General features: G+C 45.8%; 1 protein-coding gene and 1 long non-coding RNA gene across 2 annotated transcripts; both read right to left on the bottom strand.

Annotated features, from left to right (window-relative positions):
- Positions 1-673: 673 nt before the first annotated feature.
- LOC129382751 (uncharacterized) lies at positions 674-21,758 on the bottom strand. Its single transcript, XR_008610805.1, has 3 exons — positions 21,278-21,758; positions 1,694-1,782; positions 674-776 (listed from the first exon to the last, which is right to left on the bottom strand). It is a non-coding gene; the product is annotated as an uncharacterized lncRNA (long non-coding RNA).
- LOC126523587 (uncharacterized) lies at positions 7,069-17,223 on the bottom strand. The gene is made up of 4 exons (XM_055066926.1): positions 16,748-17,223; positions 15,723-15,791; positions 14,586-14,666; positions 7,069-9,227 (listed from the first exon to the last, which is right to left on the bottom strand). Exons 1-4 carry the CDS (start codon positions 16,794-16,796, stop codon positions 9,115-9,117), a joined length of 312 nt encoding a protein of 103 aa, XP_054922901.1. The 5' UTR covers positions 16,797-17,223; the 3' UTR covers positions 7,069-9,114.
- Positions 21,759-23,307: the final 1,549 nt, after the last annotated feature.

Below are 23,307 nucleotides of genomic sequence, written 5' to 3'. Positions count from 1 at the left end.
TTCTACGACGACTCGCCCACCGTACCTGCTGACGTTTCCGACTACGTCTACCATCTTCCGCGTATGCGTACTGTTGTTCCTTTCCCTCCCAACCCCGACAACGACGTTCCTCCCAGCGTGTATACGTCAACGCTGACCTTGGGAACTGCACGCACGTCTTTGCGCGCCACGACGCTGTGGCCTCCCTTACGGCCCCCGTATGTTTGTCCGTTCAACGTACTCAAGCGCGACTAAAAATTTTCTGTTGCTCATCAACGGCCGGGAAGATACGGTCTTCGTCGACGGTTTGAAGTCTGCCTACTTGGACAGACACTTTAGCCACTTCTGCTGTCACATTCGTTGCCGACCAGGCCAGTCCTACTTGCCGCGGGCGTTTCGCACCACCGCCATCCGTGCTTCACCATTCGTTCAGCTCATCTTCCTGGCTACAAGGGGGGCCCTGTAGCGCACTACTTCGTGCCACAATTGTCGGGTCACAAATGACTACACGCCCAGCACGCTGGCGGTGCGCGAACAGTGGAATCGGTGGAAGAGCCTGATTGAGCGGACTCGGCTAAAATATAATTTGTGAACACCAGGCACTGGCGTCTGTCTGGTTTGTCTTCAGCCACAAAAGCCCTATGACAGCCATTTCTAAAAGCGGCAATGTTGAGCTCAATGCTACCTACCTGAATAGCTTGTTCTCCTCTCCTGCCATGGCACATCTCTCTCGCTTCCAGAGCCGTTGCTGATCGCTCCCGTGTTGCCCGACCTTTATGACGGCCTTGGTGCACATGCTTCGGTGGGGATGAGAAAAAGCACAAAACGTGTTTAACGCTTTAGAGACTTATTGGCAAATCAACCATTTTTAATGCGTAACAAAGAAAATGAGAGATATTCACAGAACAACAAGGGATAAATACACCAAATTTATTTAGGGACGTAGGTTCAGTAAAGCTACAGGTACACACACACTGCACGTCGTGAACTGTTCACTGCCTTTCGGTACAGATTTCAAACGATCCACATTTCGACATTTTAATGCTTCTGGCGCGGTCATGTGACGTCAAATGCAGCACAAGGTCGTTCCGAATAGGTCGCGAAGCTTCGGGCAAAAAGCGGTTCAGAAGAGATTACCACCCACATGACGAGTAAAGAAAATACAAGTTTATATTATTATCAATAAATACATTTTTCAGCGCCCATAGACGCCGTTGACGCCGTTATCACTTGCAATGCAATGCAGCTCTTGAAGAGTGCAGAAAGGCGCCCTCGTAAAGTTCACCTGTTACAATACGCGCCCCCTCGCACGTTGTGCTGCTTTGCTTGTCGATGTTCGTCTTAATTTGGTGACGCAGGTAGCTTCATCGTTTCTTAACCAAGTCCAGTGAAAAGTAGTGAGTTACGACCGCCAGATAATTTGGTTTTCGTGCGACTGCGCTGGCCGACGGGCTTTGGCGTCCGACGATGGGACCAGCACTGTGCACCTACACACGTGACGGCTTTGGTTATCGCACCTGGTACGTTTTACTTGTAAGCTGCGCAGTTGCCTATATATGTGTCGAACACAACAAGTTAGCCCACACAGACGCTTTGTGAGCAAGATGTCGCTATACTGCGTCGAACACTTTCGTTATGTCGATTCTTACAATGCTAACTCCTTGGGACAAGGCACCAAGGATGGCAATGGCAAACGCACTGCCAACGTTCTCACCTCACAAGGGCGACAATTTCCGGCGTCGTACGTCCTGTGTATAACAGGTACTCGCAGTTCGCTCCCGCTTTGCCGGTCGCTTCGACGATCTTTGCGCAAAAGAGTAAAACGCCGGAGGCAAGAAATCGTCAAGGTCACAATATTTACAGGCAGCGCGATGACTGTTCACTGAACACAACAATGGGAAAGAACAAATCGATAGATCTACTACGCCAGTACATATACGACTACGGGTTCCCAACACATGTTTGCCTGGAAATAAGACGAACTGTGGAGTCTGTTCGTTCGTATCGGGCTGCATTGCTTCTAACTACACGAATATTTAAGGAATTGCTTTCCGCACATCAGAAAGAGGCCCCTGCGACCATGCCATGCTGGACCCCAGAATCTATTCGCATAGTAGCTAGAATACGAAAGTGACGGTTGATGTTTTTGCTCTTCGGCTGTTTCGTAACCTTTGTTCTGTAGCAATACAATACCGTTAACGCTGTCACCACGCCATTGTCACCTTTGCAAAGCGGTTATTGCTACGAAAGAAAGTATAACTGGTGCAGAATTCACTAAGCGAACTTACGAACAAATTTAGGCTGAAGAAAAATCTTACAAAAGAAGCATATTCACAAAGCTAAACCTACTCGTAAGATCAGCAAGCTTGCAGTGAGCGCCGCTGCAAGGACGAGCGCTGTAGTCGAAAAAATACGTACATGTAAAGGTAGCGAAGGTACGAACTTTGGGCATAAGTCATTTCACAAATCCTAAATAGTCACCGCAAATGAAAAGAAGAAATTCCTAGGACAGTGGTGTAGCATTTTTACGAACGTAATTATGTCTAACTGCGCCGCTCGAGCCCACTCTGATAAGCGTTGGAACGCGCTGTTGCGGGTGATTGGGCAGAGGCCAGAAGTCATAGTCGAGGACAGCGCGTGCTCATATCCTCATATCTCAAGTTGCACGGAGCCGTTCACTGCATAAGCGCGTTGGGCGTGCGCTGCTGTCGAAGGTAACGACAACAATGCTGTGCGGTGTTAGATACGGGACCGTTTCCTGAGCCTACTTCGAGTTCCCCAGACCACATCGAATCGCACCACAGCTAATTAAGGAGCGCAGAAACACGGATGCCACATTCCTGAGGCACGACACGTGCAAACAAGTTGGCGGACCCCACTTCGTGTGCAGCCGGTGGAGCTATTCACTGCTTGACTCTTCTCGAAAGTGAAGTGAGAGCCTGGCACTATGGCGGGTAAAGTGGGTCCCGAAGCAAGACGGCTGTAATGCGCCGTGAAAACCTGGCGGCGTCGCCGCCCAATCCATCAATTGTGACGGCGCATTGCAAGTCAGCAAGGCAAGACCGCAGGGAGAAGAAAGCCCTCGGACAAACACACGAGCAGCGACTCTCTTCGCCGGGTGTGACTCCATCGCACGGGCGCCTACCATTGGCCGAAAATGGCGTCACCTGAGCGGGCTCTCCCATTGGCCGAATGTGACGTGTCTTCGAGACACCGAAGGGCTTAAAAGACGCAGACCGGGAGCAGCAAGAGAGCATTCCTAGAGCATTCCTAGAGCATTCCTTGATTCATCTCTTTCGAGCTTCTTGCGACGGGCCGCAGCGTCCGAGTTGCTGCCGGCCCGTAATGACTCTAAGACTGTTAATTGACTCTATGTAATTAATGTAAATAAAACCTCCCAAGTTTTTCATCTCAAAGTCCTCCTCAACTCTTACAGCGGCGAACTTACGAACTGAACGGGGCAGAGGCCCGTTGATCCTTGATCCCCTTGATCCATAGAAAACGAATCGCACTTCGTTCCTCGTGTGAAGCACAACGACCATCTTCAACAACTGACAGCAGCACCGTGCCGCGATGTTACCGGCAAATAAGGCCGGGCCGGTCCAAGAAAGGTGCACCGCTAGGAATGGATATGTTGACTTGCATCTACAGCCGTAATATGGCTTTAAAGAATAGGCGTGGAGACTGATTCCCCTTCGTAGCAAATATATATTTATTTTCAGTGCAAACAGAACTAAAAGGGAAATAACTCACGGCGTTTACACTCTAAAAACTAAGGGAGTGCCGGGCACTCTCTTTGAGGGAGTAGCTGCTTGTCCCATATTTCACTCTCTTTTCGAGAGTAGATCGACCCTCTTTGAGAGAGAGTAGGTCCACTCCTCCTGACAGAGTTTTGTTACTCCACCGCAAGGGATTGCTAGTACTCTTCCGCAGAGTGATAATACTCTTCCCACAGGGAGTGCTAGTACTCTTCCGCAGAGTGCTAATACTCTCCCCACAGGGTTAATAGTACACCGCCAGACCGAGTACTTCTACTCCCCCAAACAGAGTGCTTGTACTCCTTCAGAACAGAGTGCTAGTACTCTTCCCAATGCCCTCTTAGCCAAGTCCTGGTCACGCATGCAGGCAGGAAATCAGATCAAATTAGGGCCGCTGATATACTGTTCCCTAGGCGGCTCCTCAGAGTCACAGGCCCGATTCCAAGCGGCCTTCAGAATAGGCGTGAGCAAAGTTATGCAGGATTTTAAAGTCATTTTTTCCTGGCTATTTGCTGCCTACCGTGAGGCGTGACTGCTCTGAAGCGGCCTATGCGTATGCGTCACGAACGCCACTGAGGAGAAAAAAAAGCGAATTAACACTTAATCTGCAAATATCTTCGCAAATTTCACAATCAGGAGTCACACAATCTAATTAGAATACAATTGCCAAGGGAATCACATACTTATCAAGAATCACAACGCTCTATACATCATGTGGATTCGAACCCGCGTACACTCACATTTGTACAATTCAAAACACCCATCATAACCATTACACCACAGCGCCGCCACGCCCAGTCGTGTTCTTTTAGAGCTTATATATATACCAAACGTATTTGATGAATCGGCTGTGGTGGGTGGGGTTTCTCTGCAGTGTGCTGTGCTGTTGTGTACTGGAATACGTGTGCGTTTGCATCATTTCCATTCCTTGCTACGACTAACGAAGGAAGACAACGTAGACGACAACGTGAGAACTATTCACGGCTTGTCGTCACCGCAGGAAAATAACAAATGTGCCGTTCAGCTCATGATCGAGTGCTTCTCCAGTCCATGTTCTCCAAAATACGCGGATACAAAGTATTGCGCCAACCATCCACGTATGTGAATTTAATTCACGCGTATACTGGTGAGCAACTGCGACGCCAGTACCAGGCATTTCGACGTGCCTCACGCTGCAAAGTGCATTAGTTTAGAGTTTGGTTCAGTCCGCTGTGAGCTGTTGTCCTGCATTAGCAGCGGATCGTTAGCGTTTTGAAGCGCATGCATTCCAGCATTTGGAGACTGCTTATGCCGATAGCCGCGTCAAATGCATTGGCACGCATGTTTAAATGACTAATGTGTCCACTTGTTACGCGTGCACTGCTCGTATCCTGTGGCAGTGCTCGTTCTAAAAGCTTCGAAGACCATCTACACTCATGCGTGTGTTCAATTTATATATGCACAGGATGGACTTGCCGGCTAGTTGGTTGAGCATTTTAGAAGAAACAGCGCAACACAAGGACGACGCAAAAACATGCCACACCACGAAGCGCTGGTGTGGTTGATGCTTTTTTTCGTCCTTGTGTTTGCGGTGTTTCTTCTTCCACGATTCACGCACACCACAGGTACGCGAAAGTTTAGGAGCATAAGTGGTTAACTCTGTTTTCCCCGTTTTCTCTCAGTGTCAATGGCACAGTGCGTTGCCCGGAATTGTGCACGCTTACCCCCATATGCAGAAATGCATCATAAATTGAAGCCCATGCTTGACTTGATCTAAACGACGCAAGTCGTGAACGCACCAAAAGAAAGGCAGTGAGCGTCTTGGGGGACGTTCGCACCAGGCGTCGTTTATATCAAGTCAAGCATGAGCTTTGTATTAAGATACATTTCTAAATACGGGGGCTAGACATCTGCTTCTTCCAGAAAATGTCGAAGAAACGCCCGCCAAAACCAGGCACATTCGTAACTTAACTAGGCAATACGAAGCTCCATAGAAAAAAAGAAGAGTGGTATTAAAAGCTTTCAGTATTTTTCTTTACTCCAAAATAGTTGCGCTCTCGTGGCTTCACTGTACAGAGATAGTGCAGCGTTAGCTAGAAAGTATGAATTTCCTAACTCCATGCCAAAATAAGCTTGTAAAATTTAGGTGCTAGAATCCAGGGTTTGTAGCGATCCTTGAAAATCCTTTATTTCTAAAATGCCATTTTCAAGGCGTTGAAAACCCTTGAATTTTTAGAAGTACTGCAAAGTCCTGTACACTTGGCTAGACTTAGCAGACATTGCCAAGCGCTTTTTTTTCCCTTCTGTGACACTCTTTCGCATGTCACAGAAAATTGTCTCTGGAGGTAATAGAAGGAAAGCGACATCCTTAAAGTTGAAATTACAAAGGAGCTGCAGATACCAGTTTTATGCACATGGAACCGGCGACAAATGTGCTTGGAGGAGCAGAAGCAGGAAGCTCAACAGTTGAGGCATTCGAAGAGAAGCCGTGAAGAGTAAATTGAGAGCGACAGACACAATAAAAAGAAATTAGAAATGACTATTGCTTATTTGATGGTGAAAAAAGCTGAGGCAACAGATGACATCACGTACACTGTCAAACCAAACCAAACAGTATTCAAAAACTGCAAATGTTGCAGGTCCAAGTAGTTAATTGTGCTATTGCAGAAAAAATTTGAGCGCTTTCTTGAAATGCTTCCTTGTGTGCGTTTAGTGGTGGGCGGTGAAAGGCAAATTAGCAGTCTTTCAAATGTTTGAAATCACTGAAATGCGATTTGTTTTGTTTTCTTTTGTTTGCATTAAAGTTAACCGTGTTCTTGAACAAGTTATTGCCTGTCCAAACTACTACACACATAGCACGAGGTCCTTGAAGTTACTGTGTCGGGGCCTCGAAAGTCCTTGAAAACCATTGAATTTTTTTCTTCAATATTGCTACAAACCCAGTAGAACAACTGTCATGGAGTAAAAACCTTGGCTGAACAGGGGCTTATACGCAGAGCACAGGAAGACTAGAAATGCAGTAGTAGGCATGGAGGGCCCTGAAAAAAATGTGCCACATCCGCTCGTCTGCCTTATGTTTCTGCACCGACTGTCGCATTTTTAGTAGAAGTGCACTTTCTGTTCTACTCCAATAAACGCAACATTACGAACTCCATTGTGGGGCAGTCCTTCAGCCAGTGCAGAACTTTTTCTGTACATCCGAGTCAGCTCTGTCATTTTTCCAGCATTGTAGTACAAGATTTGTTAAACTGGTTTAGCAGAATATGAGCAGTATACTCTTTAATTAGCTGTTTATTTGTATGCACAAGTTCAGGTCCTCAGTTTGGTTGCATGACAAATTGCCATACCTCAATAGATACAAGAAACAATTTTATTACAGTTTAATAAAATCCAAACAGTAATAATCACAACAATATAATGACATACATTTCTTTTGGTACGTATACAGCACATGTCTTGGCAGTGTATAAATTCAACTATACACCGCAAGTACTGTGTCCTGACCACTATTATTCACATGTGTAAAACCATCACAGCAATTCAACAAATATCACAGTAATTAGTGACATACACTTTGTAACTGCTTTACATGAGCATAATGTATACAAATGGTCCCTGTGTACCTACACATGACTAGTGCCACCCGAGTACTATTACTCACAGGTGTAAAACCAACAAAGCAGTTCTTTAAAAAATATCACAGCGCTTAGTGACGTACATGCTGTAACTCCCTTGTAGAAACTTAATACAAACACGTGAGGACACAGAAAGCTAGCAGTGGGCACACATGGGAATACCACCGCCTCAATACTAATTCACAAGTGTAAAACCAACCAAGCAGTTCTTTAAAGAATATCACAATGCTTGGTGACATACATTTTCTAACTAGCTTATATAAGCTTTATACAAACATGAGAACATACACAAAGCTAGCGGTGCACCCGCATAGAAGTGCGGCCATCTGAACACGATTATTTGCAAGTGTAAGCTCAACAGAACAGTTTGTTATAGTGACGCACATTTTGTAACTGCCTTATACAAGCTTAGTGCAAGCACAAGAATGCAGAAAAATATAAATTTAAAACTTGCTCTATGCATACACAAACAGATCAACACAAATGGTAAACACCGCTTGGAAGACAAATGTGACTGTGGCAAAGCGCAGTGCTGTGCCGGTTGAAATTGCCACCCACAAAAGTATTGAGCAATGCTTAAACCACAGGCAATAAAGTGCTGAAAGACTGCGTCTCTAACGTAACTATTTTAATTCAAATTTCCTGAATATAGGGCTCGCTTGCAGATAAGGCATCTGATCCAACTGACCCGATTTTACACCTGCTACATGCATACAATGCCCTCAGATATAACTGGTAATAATAATTATAAAAGGCATTTAAGAACTTGATAGTATGATGAAGATGCATGACTAGAAAAGTTCTGTCCCCCTCGTACTTGTTAAAAAGGTGTAAGTACGACACATGTTCTTTTTTTCCTCAATTTTTGCATTAATGGACAGCCGGGAACCTCGAACTGACACACAAAAAAAAAAGATACTGCTATGTTAATAGTGTTATGAATAATTTTTTGTGAAAGCTTTTTTACAGACAAGTTGCAGTCTCGTTTCTGGAGGTTGAGCTGTATCTTGCAAAATAACTTGAAAAGTGGTCACATGGGAGCATGATATCATAATGTTAGTTTCAGTTGACTCTCTTGCCCTACAAGTCGCTGCTCACTGTGGCCAGTGATGCAACAGCAGTGTCTGTGTGATTTTCATCACACTTCTGTCCTATGCCATTCTTACCAGAGTTGGCGGCACATAGATACCCAAATTTCGATAGTGTTGCTTTCTCAGGTGGTTGCTTTTGATTTGCTCAATATCAGTTGGCACTTCAGCTGCATCAAACTTCTTTTTTACCTCTTCAACAACAACATCAACAACAATCTTATGACACCTGTGTTGTCCTTCTAGTTGCCTACAAAGACCAGTCAATCTAGCAACAACACTGACAGTCTCTACTATCTTGTAATGAGGGAGAGGTGTGTCCCACCATGTGTTCCACATTGTTGTCACTATGTGGGCTGGCTGGGGAGGCAACAACTGTAATATGTTTGCATTTGCATATATTAAAGTGATGCTTGTACTGTGTTATAACACCTAACTTAGTCTTGCACTTGCTGCACAATAACACTGGCTCACAGTCGTGGTGAAAAGCTTTTGTATGTTGAGCAAATGAGTTGTATCCACTACAAAAAAAGTCAGTGATAGCACACATGTTGCTCTACCAGGCCTGGTGTGGTTCCTTCTGACACTGCTGCTGATGCTGACGCACTGCTGCTTGCCTCGTACACTGTTGCAGCTGCAGTAGACATGGCAGTCTCTGTATCTATTGCTGCCGTGTCATCTGTCATGGTAACTTCCAAGTGGTATCGGGCTCACTTCTGCAACAGAGATGTTGTTTGCCCCTTGAGGGCTCTCATGATCAGGGCCAATAATTTCGTAGGCATTGTCTCCTGCATCAAAGAACCAATAAGAACAGCATGAATTAATAAACATAGCTCTAAAAAGTACGGACATCAAGACTTAATCACAAGCTTTGCACATAAGTGACCGGGCTTAATGAATAATACTTGCAGGAGGAGTTACACAATTGTTTGTGTATATTACAGTAAAGCCTCATCAGAAGATATTCAAGAGGCACGGGAAACATGTCTCTCGAAACCAAAAATTTTGAGACACTGAGGAGCCAGACTAGATCACTTTATTATGCATCATCACTAAAGTATGTTTTGATATATCTGAAGGAATAAATGCTCAGGGTGGCTTAAAGGGCCCCTAAACCACTTCTCGACATTTTTTGAACATTTCAAGTAAACACGCGTATCGAAATCAGAATGCCGTCACGATCGACGAAGCCAAATGCCAGAGTGCGTAGCACTGCCGGAGCACCACAATATGAAGAAAATGACCCCGTGCGCCTCTATGGACCTATCCTGCACCCCCCAGTTTGTCCTGACGTCACCAGGCTGTCTCTGATGATGTCACCAGTTTCCGGTGCTGTCGATTGGTCGAACGAAAGTGTACGACTGCCGGCAAGGCCTGCAAGCAAATACACACACTCCTTCTTCCTCGTCGTGTTGCGCGCGATGCCATTGTGGGCAGCCAATGGGGGCAAAGAACAGAAACGCCAACAGAAGGGTCTCCCTATGAGGCTCTTCAACACGAGTCACCATACAGTTCCGTTGTATTAGCGCCACCCCTCGCAGGACGACGGGCCAGCGCAACAGCAACAGAGCTCGTTGGTGTTGGCCTGTCCCGTAACATTTGGAGGTGTACTAGGCAAGGAAAAGACGATACTGTCCATATGGCGTGTACCAGATGAAAGAGTAAAATGAGTGGGGACTACTTTTCGATAATCAAACACACGTAGCTCCACTATTACTGCACCGTTTCGAAAAATTCTCGTGGCTACCTGTTCATTGCCTTATTGTGTAGAACTGCAACACCGCAACTAAATTTCAACCTCGGTGGTTTAGGGGCCCTTTAAAGAAGACATTCACAGCTTTTTAGTGACTGTAGATTGTGTTAGCTTCCTTCCCAACTTCTGGAATTTAAACACTTCACTTTGCAAGCCTTGTTGCTGGCAGTACCTTTGAGGTGCTCTTAGACGCTCGTCAGCTTCAACTGCCGACACTTTCTGCCCTGCACTGTCCTCGTTTCCCTCCTTTTCTGGTTCATGCTAAAAGAGACATGCGCGATTGACTTGTGTAAGGATTGCGTGATCTTTACGCCCTTCGGAGCACACAAGGTGCACAAAGTGAATGTGTCTGGGTTGTGTCCCTTCGAAGTAGTGAATACTTAAAAAGTCATCCTTAGTAACAAAGGTGTCTCTTGTATACAGTATTGTTAACGTGGCAAACATCGGAAAACCAACCAAACCATTTTCAGATGTCTCTTACAACCAAGTGCATCTTGTAATGAGATTCTACTGTACTGAATATTTTTCAACTATGGATCATCTGCATGTACATATAGTCACAAAGACATGTTGTGTGGAATGGCGAATCGGGAAACAGTTCGTACTCTTACTTTTTGTCCCTAACATAAGCCGCTGATAACAATATTGCTACGGCACAATATGCGTAGCAATATGCAATATGCGCACAATATGCATCCATTGCAGTAGACGACACTTCATCCGATACTCCTCTACCATCGCAGTCGGCAAATTGTACCATCGCTGACTTACGGAAAATGATTGCCCCCGACTTGCCCTCCGAGCACGCTCGTGAACTCTACCGCGTTCTGTTTTCCTACCACGATATTTTTGACTTTAACGATCGTCCTTTAGCCCAAACTACAGCTGTCAAACATCGCATTAATACCGGCGATGCCCCTCCTATTCATCGCCGCCCGTATCGAGTGTCACCAGCTGAGCGTCAAGTTATTCACGCAGAAGTTCGCAAAATGCTTGCCAAGAACATTATTGAACCATCATATAGTCCATGGGCGTCACCTGTAGTACTGGTCAAAAAGAAGGATGGCTCATGGCGCTTTTGCGTGGATTATCGGCACCTTAACAGGGTTACCAAAAAGGACGTGTATCCCCTACCTCGGATTGATGACGCCCTTGACTGCCTCCACGGTGCTCGCTATTTCTCTTCTATTGACCTTCGCTCCGGCTACTGGCAGATTGCCGTGGACGATCTCGACCGCGAGAAGACTGCTTTTGTCACACCCGACGGTCTTTATCAATTCAAAGTGATGCCGTTTGGTCTATGTAACGCCCCTGCCACTTTTGAACGCATGATGGACTCCCTTCTTCACGGTTTCAAATGGTCCACGTGCCTGTGCTACTTGGACGACGTTATCGTATTCTCCCCAACGTACGCTACGCACCTCGAGCGCCTCTCAGCAGTCCTGGACGTTTTTCGGCGAGCCGGTCTGCAACTCAACGCATCGAAGTGCCAATTCGGCCGTCGCCAGATTACCGTCCTTGGACATCTCGTTGACGCGAACGGCGTGCAACCGGACCCAGGCAAGATCCATGCTGTTACGCACTTCCCTGTTCCGAAGTGTGTCAAGGATGTGCGCAGCTTCATCGGCCTTTGTTCGTACTTCCGCCGTTTCGTGAGAAATTTCGCCGCCATAGCACGACCACTAACCGACCTTTTGAAAAAAGACGCTCCTTTCCAGTGGGGCGATAACGAGGCCTCTGCATTCTCTCATCTAATCGACATTCTCACAACGCCTCCCGTTTTGGCCCATTTCGATCCTTCTGCGCCTACCGAAGTCCGTACTGATGCCAGCGGTCACGGAATTGGAGCAGTACTGGCACAACGCCAGCGTGGCCACGACCGTGTTATCGCTTACGCCAGCAGGCTCCTCTCACCCGCGGAGCGCAACTATTCCATCACTGAGCGTGAGTGTCTGGCCCTAGTTTGGGCGGTTGCGAAATTCCGCCCATACTTATATGGCCGATCCTTTTCCGTTGTCACAGACCATCACGCGCTTTGCTGGTTATGCTCACTGAAAGATCCTACAGGAAGACTTGGTCGCTGGGCCTTACGCCTCCAAGAATATTCGTATACTGTCACCTATAAATCTGGCCGACTGCACAAGGACGCTGACTGCCTGTCTCGCTACCCGGTCGACGAGCCTGACGACGCCGACAGTAGTAGCGCCAACGGCATTTTCTCTGTCTCTGCCTTCGGTAACATCGCCGATGAGCAGTACCGAGACCTATCGCTGCGAGCACTTATCGAGCGTCTGCGCTCTACACCTACCGACGCATCCGTTCGCCGATATGTCCTCCAGGGTGGCATTCTGTATCGAAGGAACTTCCTCCCTGACGGCTCTGACCTTCTTCTTGTCGTGCCAAAACAGCTACGACAGACTGTGCTCTTTGAGATGCATGACGCACCCACTTCAGGACATCTTGGGGTAACCCGCACGTACGACCGCGTCCGCCGCCGCTTCTATTGGCCTGGTCTCGCTCGCTCCGTTCGACGCTATGTTGCTGCCTGTGATCCCTGCCAGCGTCGGAAGACACCTCAGGTGCTACCTGCCGGTCATCTCCAGCCGATCACCGTCCCTGTGGAACCGTTCTTTCGTGTTGGATTAGACCTGCTCGGTCCCTTTCCCACGTCATCTTCTGGGAACAAATGGGTAGCCGTCGCGACTGATTACGCCACCCGATACGCTATCACTCGGGCTCTCCCTACCAGCTGCGCCACTGACGTCGCGGACTTTCTCTTGCGTGACATTATCTTGCTTCATGGCGCCCCGCGACAGCTGCTTACTGACCGTGGTCGAAACTTCCTCTCGAAAGTTATCGCTGACATTGTGCGTTCCTGCTCCATTCAACACAAACTGACTACTTCATACCATCCTCAAACCAATGGCCTGACAGAGCGGTTAAACCGTACTCTTACCGATATGCTGGCCAAGTACGTTTCCAAGGACCACCACGACTGGGACATTGCCCTTCCTTACGTAACATTTGCGTACAATTCTTCCCGGCACGACACCGCCGGATTTTCTCCCTTTTATCTACTGTACGGTCGCGAACCTACCTTGCCCCTAGACACGGCACTTCCTCCTGCTGCGGTCTCAACAAGCGAGTATGCGCGCGACGCCATCGCCCTCGCTGACCATGCACGCCAGCTTGCCCGTGCTCGACTGACGGCCTCACAGACCACTCAGCAGTGTCAGTACAACGCCCGCCATCGTGACGTACAGTTTTCACCTGGTGCGCTCGTGCTCCTGTGGTCGCCCTCTCGTCACGTCGGACTTTCAGAGAAGCTCCTTTCGCGATACACAGGGCCCTACCGCGTGCTGCGCCAGGTTACGCCTGTGACTTACGAAATTGCTCCTGTGGCCTCAACCTCGTCCTCTCCTGTGGCATCTAGTGATGTCGTACACGTCAGTAGGCTCAAGGCCTACTACACTGCTTCCGAGTCCGATCTTTAGTCGCTCCGGGACGGCGCTTTTGCAGCCGGGGGTAGTGCTACGGCACAATATGCGCGATCACGAAAGGCCAGCAGTGTGAAGACGACGACGACGATTAGAAGCTAGCGCGGGCTGTTGCCTCTTGGCCAAGCGCAGCGTATTTTCCTTGTAAATATATTTGTACATAGCTTTTCGTCTGCGTCTTCCTACGTAACAATATGATAAAAAAGCAGGCAATGAGGCTAGAATGGAACATAATCCTTCAGCTCTAAACAGTTTTTTGGGCCCACATCATTCCCTCATATGACATAAGGAAACAACTTGATTGCAGTAATGGCTGCATGTGATCTGAGTTGATTGAAACAAACTATACGTAAGGTTGTCCTGTATGTAATTTTATCCGAGTGCTTTTTAGATGTCCTGCTGGTGATCCTGGCTGCGCGATGCTTCTCATGCTTTTTGGCACGATTCCTTTTTTTCCACTCCACTTTTTTTTTCAGATTTTCTCCCCTTTCCGTTCCCCCTTGTGTAAAATAGCACACTTGAAGTATCAAATCTGTTGAACTAACGTGTGTATCAAACCTGTTAACATGTGTGCTTCTCTTTGGTCTGTGTTGTATTTTTGCACTGCACAATTCAATTCAAGATGAAAGATGGAACGTCCCTGCCTTTAGTTTAATTGTGTGTGTGTGTATATGTCTCTCTCATGTTTTGAAATATATGTACATTCAGGAGTGCCTGCATGCCCTTCTCTCCTGCTCCAGTGACGAAAAGGAGAGCCTGTTTATGTACCATAGTAAAAAATTCAAAGGTTTTTGCTGTGCCCATAACATCCCTTATCATATGGATCTGTCACAATACAGAGTAGCAGTGGTCCATAATACTAGCCCATCCCAACATAATTATAAATTAACACATACCGACATGCTGCGAAACAGCTGTTGCAAAGCCGCTGGTGAAGGCAATTTCCGCAGCACTGCAGTGGTACAGCAGAGTTCCACCTGTATAGTGACAAATCCATATGCGTGTTAGCAACTCACTAGTTGCTGATGGTTTCATAAGCTTTACACTACACAATAAAGTAATCTAGACAACTTTGTTGGAACAAATGCACATAATTAGGACACCACTTAAACACTAACACGATTATTTGCCCCCAATCTCTCACTCACTAAGGGATAATACTACTGAAACATCGGTGCAGAGCTCAGATTAACACAGCCCATAAAGGACAAGCGTTCTTTGAGGAAAACAGCTATAACAGCGGTTAGTTTTCTTGATCATTTTATGTGGTAGCTTTGATTTAAATGTCATGCAGTACTATAAGATACGAAGTGCCGCATTTCTAGCAGCAGAAGGCGTCATCAGGCTCATGGTACAACAGATTTTTGCACTGTTTGTCAGTGAGCCGACACATACAAAGAAAACCGAATTCACACATACATATACAGTGCCAAGTGCACTTCTCCTTCTGAAAACGCAGCCACCAGTTCCAATGTTGCTGAAAGGAAAGGTTATATAAAGTGCGAGACTGCATGGAACTGCCACTTATGACTGTAAATGTATGGTCTGCTGATTGCAGAGGTAGTCACATACTATTTCTAGTCTCTTTTAGAAGCATCACTAAAGAATAAATTAAAATCTATTCATAAGTCACGAATTTCATGCACCCACAGTTTGGCTAAATAACCTGTGAGAAAAAGACATGTTTACCTGGAATAGCAACCTTTTTTCCTGCTGCAAAACTTTCCTTCGAATTAATGAAATAACTTCACAGCGTCATAATGCGTTTCTCGCAACTACTTGCCGGCAGTGGCGAGTTAGTGTTTATATCCGACTCATTGGGCGACAATACTGCCAAACACAAATGCTTCACGAACACGAGAACACGTCCCTGGCAGAGAATAGCAACCATATATGCCTCTGTGAGACATGATCGCACCTTTGTGGTCAAAGTGTACGTTAGAACGACATCACCATCTCATTAAAAAAAAAAAGCCTCCGTACAAGGCAGCCACCAACTGCATAATGTGAAATTGCAACTGATGTCCACTTACTGGTGGCCTGTGTTTGAGTCACTTTTAGCAGTTGACTGGGTGCTGAGAAATGCACGTCCTGGGTTGTCCCTGCAAAACATACAGGGTTATGTCAAATGTTGAAAATATATATATGCCAGCATTTCATCAGTCGCAAAACAAACGAGTAAACTAATAAACAACTGTAATGTAAACAGAGTACACATCATAAGATAGGCTGTCAACTGTTAATGCATTACGCAAAAAATCTAATGCATAGGAAAGACTATATGTATACACACGAAGCTGACACACAATTTAATTCGCTCTAGGTGTTTCCGTGCAGTATATTCAAATTATTATGTCTCGTGGTTAAGCAAAATTAGTGTAAATTACGAACTAAATTATCTACCCTGGAAACTTTTCTTCAATATGCACCTGTGCGCGCTTCGAACGAGTAGCGTTGTAAAATTTACATACATGGCATTTAACATAGTTGCTGAACACGGATTTCCTTTGCCCTGTGTCGTGTACAGTGAGCTACATATATCTGCCCCCCCCCCCTTTTTTGTACTAGCCATACTGCGTGCCACTGCGCCTATACGCACGTCAATAAACCTCACGACACAGAAATAAAAAAAGCGCCAATCACCCATGCCTGCATGTTGTAGTGGGCCTAACCTAACCAAGCATGGGCTGTTGCTTTTTATAGTAAACACAGGCACCGTGCTCATTGAATCATGTCGCTAAGCAAATATGCAATTTCATTGTACCACTATTTTTTTATCACATGGATATATCTGTTGAGAGGCAAGACAAAAAGCAGTCACTTCTCAGAACTAATCAGCTTTCTTAAAACACATTTTTAACTTTTCAATGACACTTGCTGCTATGTGTTTGTCTCCAGAGAGCATACTTGATTTGACTTTCCAATCAGAGACATTACATAAATATACCATGTTAAGATGACTGCCTGGAGCACGTGAGAATTTTCATCTTCGTGTAACATACTGTATCTTGATTTTGTTGACATATGGTCAAATGGTACACCCAATATACCCACATACTAGTTTTCTTGTCCAAATAACATGCCAATGTATTTTGATTTTTTGGCATTGGCTCCTCTGCACTGCGTGAAGTCGCGCTGCACTGGCTCTTTCACATCCTCGTGTCCTTGCAGCTGCCTTCTTGCGTTATATAAAGCGGGTGCCTGAAAAATATCGTATGCAAAAGTCAACACAAGGGCATGGTGCAAAACAACATCAAGACAGTCAAGGCCATGGCAATAAAAAAATCTTAGCTCTTAGTCTTCCTAGTGAAATGCATGCAAAACATCCAAATCACTGCAACAGTCAACTGCTAAACTAACTTCAATTTTTAGATTTAAGCAAAAAAACAAATAAACCACAGTTCATCCTTGTTTTTCATGAATGTTAGAATACTCCTGCTAATGAATAGAATATTGGTCATTTTCAGACGTCATAGTTCTGTCATGAGTCTGGTGTATCGCAAACACCACTTGTGACACATCCTAAGCACGTGCACAGTGTGCCCCCCCCCCCCCCCCGCACCATCCCTGGTTGTGCCACTGCTGAAGCCATAATTTGAGGATTATAGCTGCAAACATGATGCTCAGTAGGGATGAAAATATTGTCCTTCAGCTCAATGGATATATGGATGTGCCTATAAAAAAGGGCAACAAGGCTTGTTATGGCAAGCTTACCCACATTTCAATACTAACAAGTTCACTGCGGCCTGCATCTAAGCTTACTAAAAGGCATGAACTTATTTTCATGCATGAGGTGCGCAGTGGAGTTCATTTTTGACAGACCCGACTACTGCTGCAGTTTGAAATCTAGCATTTTAGATTCTTGTAGGCATGTAAAAGTTGCAGTTAAACCGCAGTTATTAGTTTATTACACCAACCTATTGTTCTGCGTACGACAGAGTGGTAACACGGAATTAAAGCAACATTTTATTTTGATATTTTATTTCTCTACTAAAAATATTCAAGCGATAAACACATCTTGATCTGCCATGCTATAGCAAAATGCACACATTACGCTTGTAACCCCCAGAGGAAGGCTGATTTAGCTGTTCATATGACATAACTCTGACACGCCAACTCATATTAGCAAATGCACAGGCATGTCCAAAACAATAAGCGCATGCAAAGCGCCCCTGCAATTGTAATTCCACACAGCAGCCGTTATATTCGATGCCGATGGGTAACTAGCTGCTCGACAATTCACCGAGTTCGTAGACATAAGCATCCTTTCAGTTTGGCACAGTGCACGAAAACCGCAACAGGAGACAAAACCAGACCTATAATCACACCATTTCAACATGAGCAAAAACAGTTCAGTCTTAGGGATAAACACTGTGAGAGCGATTTAGTGCGCGACGGCGACGAGCGACGGCTTCGAGCGACAAAACGGGCCGTCGCTTGAACAGATGGCTCGGTTCTGGAAATCTAGAAATCGTCGCTCGTCGCCCAGAAGTGCTATGAGCGACTAGCCAATAGCGCGAAGCCGGAACTGGATGTACATACATCGCTCAAATACTACCGATTGTCGCGCGGAACGAGCAAATGATTCAATTTTTATACGTGCAAGGATAAGAACGTACTGCAAGACCTCCGGAAATATTTTATGCTACTTTTTATAGTAAAATACATCAACGTAAATTACTAAAGCACGCGTCACGCGTGACTGCAGCCCTCATGCCGGCAACACCGGGGAGGCGTCGCTCAAAATCGTCGCTCGCACGGAGTACGACTTGTAGGCGACGAGCGAACGCGACAGCCATCTCCGTCGCGTCGCTTGTAGCTGCCGCGCGCAAGATCGCTTATATGGGGTTTATACTTTTTTCAGCATAAAACATGGATTCCTCATGCGTTTTCAGTAAGTTCAAGATAACGCGCCCAACTGACCTCTTGCAGCATGCAGCTGAATGCCTGCGGCAAAGTTTCTAACTAGCACTGGTGCTGCACGTAACTTCAGTGGTCGCAGATTCCCCCTGCGCGAGACACCGTCAAGCGCGCGGTCTATTTATAAAAAAAAGCATGCTGCCAGCAAAATGACGCCTTCTGTTATGTGATTCCTTAGTTCAACAGCGTTCCGTACACAGTATACTGCCAAACTGAATAAATTCAAACACACAAAACGCACGCTAATCACGCTCCGCATAGGCTCGGAATCACAGGCTGGTGAGCGAACCATTTTAAGCGTCCTCTCGCCTGGCGTCTTATTGAACATACCATAGTTCAGGCAGCGTTTGCGATCTTTAAAGCTCTTACGGACAACGGCAAAGTGATAAAATCACATGCAGTTATCGCGACGACTGGCTTTTTCGATTGACATCGAGAGACACAGCGCGTGTGCCTAGGCCTTTGTCAATCGCGTCGGCTAAGCGCAGCGACGACTTCCTGGCGATAGCATGACATATACGGACAATGTACACCTAAGTTAGAATTCACTTACCGTGGAGGATTTGCTGTTATATCCATGGCATGACGAACGACTGTCGTGTTTTCGTGGCGACGCGAGATGGCTGACATACGATCTCCCTTGGCTGGCCTTTGCTGCTGCTGTGCTGCTCGGCGGAGGGATCACCTTTCGGTGCTGTGTTGTTCCGCGATCTTGAGCGCGCGCGCGCGCGGTGGAGCAACTCCGAATGAAAAAGTAGAGCGCTCGCTACGCGTTCCTTTGAACTGCGGCGGCCTGTTCTCTTAGAAGCAAAACGATGTGCTCTTTGCTCAGCGTGCATGAATGATACATTGCCATGTTAGGGGCCAGCCACCTACAGTTGAAGCAGAAGATTACGCTACGTTTTGTTTTCTATTGCCGCAAGAGTCTCTCTTTTCTATTGTCGCAAGAGTCTTTTCACTCTCTTTCTCTGAAGGGGAGAGTGAAAAGCACATTTCACTCTCTCCTTGGTGACAGAGTGAACAATGCATTTCACTCTCCTCGACATTTTGCGAGAGTAAAACGACGCTTTGAAGAGTGAACCGGCAGCTTCACTCCTGCGATACCCTTCCTAGTTTTTAGAGTGTACTCGACTTTTGTACAAAGTGCCATTAAAAAAATATTATCGAGAATGCTACATTTTTGGAACTTGTTCCTCTTATGTATGTATGTATGTATGTATGTATGTATTTATGTGTGCGTGTATGTATGTATGTATGTATTTATGTGTGCGTGTATGTATGTATGTATGTATTTATGTGTGCGTGTATGTATGTGTGCGTGTATGTATGTGTGTGTGTATGTATGTGTGTGTGTGTGTGTGTGTATGTATGTATGTATGTATGCATGTATGTATGTATGTATGTATGTATGTATGTATGTATGTATGTATGTATGTATGTATGTATGTATGTATGTATGTACGTACGTACGTACGTATGTATGTATGTATGTATGTATGTATGTACGTATGTATGTATGTATGTATGTGTCAAGATTACCTAGGTATCAAGATAAGAAAAATGTTAGTTTCTTGCAAAATGTATATACCCCACTCCCATCTCGTTCAAATTCACCCAATTTGTTCTATGAGGACTGTGGAGTAATATGAAAAGAACACGCTGCATAATTTTTTATTGCAAAAATGCTACAAACATCCGAATACTGTGCTTTGAGAGAGTGGTTCCCAGTGCAGAAATAAGCATTCCTCGCAAAAACTAATACAAGGACACGCCTCGTCCTCTTATGAGCACTGCTCAACGGCGGAAATGAGGTATTTGCGGTCGGTGGAAAATACTTTGGGAAACAAAAAAAAAGTCGCACTTTCCTCCTAAAGGCGAAGCATCGATTTGTGCGTGTGTACCGTAATGTAATACAAGTAAAACAAATGAAACAATGCACCAAGTGACATAGGACAGCTAGCGTATACTCAGGCCGATCGACGACATTCCGTCAGAGTGCGCGTTTTAGTTGTGGCCTTCTGAAATACCGCTTGCAGTCCCCAACACGGAACGCATGGATACAGGCATTGAATATCGGCGTATACCTCTAATGCTTTGATAGCGTACAGACAAAACTCACATGTTCAAGTTGTTCAGCTAAACGATGTAAAACAACAGAGCTACATGACACGACACGATTGCGACATACGAAACCAACTGACGAAAAAACAAATGTGAGAACTTTTTTCTGAGCAAGGAGCTGGATGTGCTAATATTTTTGTTTTCTTTAGTTGTCATTGCATTCCCAAGTCGCCTTCTAAAGTAAAAAGCCTTTTTGAGAATTCAGGGCCAGCACACGTAATAACAAATGTTAAACGCTTGAAGCGCTCGTCAGACAAAATTTCATCAAATCCTGACGCTGCGCATATTTGTGAAGGCCGCCGGACAGCACTAACGGAAGGCAAGCTCCGTGAACACGGGCCCCGGGACCAAATCCACAAAGCTTTTTCGCCCAACATTAGGATTGGTTGGACCACTATTCCCCTGTGAACAATTTAAGCGTAACAGCTTCCTCTGAACGCGGGCCCCTGGCTCTCAGGACGGAGGGACAGGACTGCCTCGCTACTGTACCAGAACATCATGGAATTCCACGAGCCAGACCGTTCCAAAACGATCACAACAAGCTTACCGTTCTCTGCAGGCTTGTCATTTCCCTTAATCGTGGAGCCGTGGTCTTCGGTACCCTCCTGTAGGCTTTGGACGGCATCACTGCTCGCTGAGGATAGGCGCTCACTTTCCGCGGCGAGACTCGAGCTGTAAGCCTGGAGATCAAAAGCAAGGAAAGCCAATTTTTCACAAACTTCGAGGAAGCTGAAGCGCCCGTCACGGGTAGCTTAGTTACTGCGGCGTTGCGCTGCCGAGAAAGCGCTCGCAGTTTTCGCTCAGAGCCACACTTAGGTGTTAGCGAAAAAGGCAAAAAAAAAAACAACGTTAGTGTGTCGTGCGTTGTGTGCACGTTAGACAACGCCAGATGGCCAAAATTAATCTGCGGTACCACACTACGGCAGGCTTCGTAATCTGGTCGTTCCTTATTGCATGTAAAACTCCCAAAATTGATTTCGACCTGAAACAAACCATTCTTCTGAACCGTTTTCTCAGAATTGCAGAAACTCGCAGATACCGCCACCCTCTCGTTAACAGCCGTCTTCTGTTTTCTGCGTCTCTCGTCTTCTATAGACTCTTTTCGCGAAGCAGTTTGCTCTAGAGGCACCAGATGGCGCTTTCGGCAGCTCAACGGTAGCATACAGGCTAGCAACGCAGGCAATCAAATTAATGCTTCAAGCATGGGCAGAGAATAATGGCATTTTGAGAGAGCTGCAGAATGGCTTCAGAATAGGTTGGCGTCTACATGATAACTTGTTTGTTCTTACTCAGTGTATTGAAATATCAAAAGCAGAAAGCAGACCGTTGTATGTGGCCTTTGTAGACGTTACAGGATCCTATGACAACGTAGACCGCAACATTTTGTGAGATATTCTGGAAGGGGAAGGCTTAGCTAACGATTGTCTACACCTTTTGAGAGAGCTTCACCTAAAAAAAATACCGTTTGCGTTGAATGGGAAGGTATGAGGAGCGAGGAGGAAGTTCACATCAACACGAGACTGAGGCAGGGGTGCGCTTTATCCCCGCTGCTGTTTATGATGTATATGGTGAGGATGGAGAGGGCGGTAGAAGGAAGTTATATGGGGTTTAAAAAACTCATACAAACAGGCGGGTACAGTAGTAGAGCAGCAACTCCCAGGTTTATTTTATGCGGACGACATTGTGTTGCTAGCTAACAAGCAAAGTGATTTGCCACGTCTGGCTATTATCTGTGGACAGGAAGGCAACAATTTAGGTTTGAAATTTAGTGTTAGAAAATCAGGTGTTATGGTATTCAATGAAAACAGTGAACAGACAGTGGAGATACAGGGCCACGAAATACCTCGGGTAACAGAATATAAATACCTTGGTATATGGATAAACGAAGGCAATGGATATATGGAAACACAGGAAAAAACCATAACAGTCAAGGGGAAGAGAAATGCAGCCATAATGAAGCACAGAGCGCTATGGGGATACAATGGCTACGAGGTCCTCCGAGGTATGTGGAAAGGGGTAATGGTTCCAGGACTTACTTTTGGAAATGCGGTTGTTTGCTTTAAATCAGGGGTACAATCAGGACTCGACGGGAACCAAAGGTCAGTGGGCGCTCACGGGAAGACTACAAAAGAAGCTGTGCAGGGTGATATGGGCTGGACTAGTTTTGAAGTGAGGGAAGCTCGCATTAAAATTGAGTATGAAGAACGGCTGAGGCATTTGGAAGAAAGTAAATGGGCTGGGAGAGTGTTCAGGTATCCGTACAGGAAAAAACATTGATTAACAGTGGAGGAAAAGAACTAAGAAGCTTACCAGCAAGTATGCGGTCTGTAGGGCGGGCAACACAGCAACAAAGATCAAGCGGAAAGTCAGAGGGGCGGAAATAGTCTCATGGGTGGCGGCAATGGAAAAGAAACCTGCCATAACTACTTAAGAGGAAAAAACGAAATCAGGAAAGAAACCATTTATGATAAGTCAAAGGGAAGCTCATTATTCCTCGAAGCGAGATCGGCATGCCTTAGAACACGCACCTATAAAGCGAGATATAAGAAGGAAGAAGAAGCAGGCGCTTGCTGCGGT

The sequence above is a fragment of the Dermacentor andersoni genome, chromosome 6 (assembly GCF_023375885.2).
Source record: "Dermacentor andersoni chromosome 6, qqDerAnde1_hic_scaffold, whole genome shotgun sequence".
NCBI classification, from domain to species: Eukaryota; Metazoa; Arthropoda; class Arachnida; order Ixodida; family Ixodidae; genus Dermacentor; species Dermacentor andersoni.
Note: the sequence above shows the minus strand (reverse complement) of the source record. Positions and strands in the feature narration are given on the sequence as shown.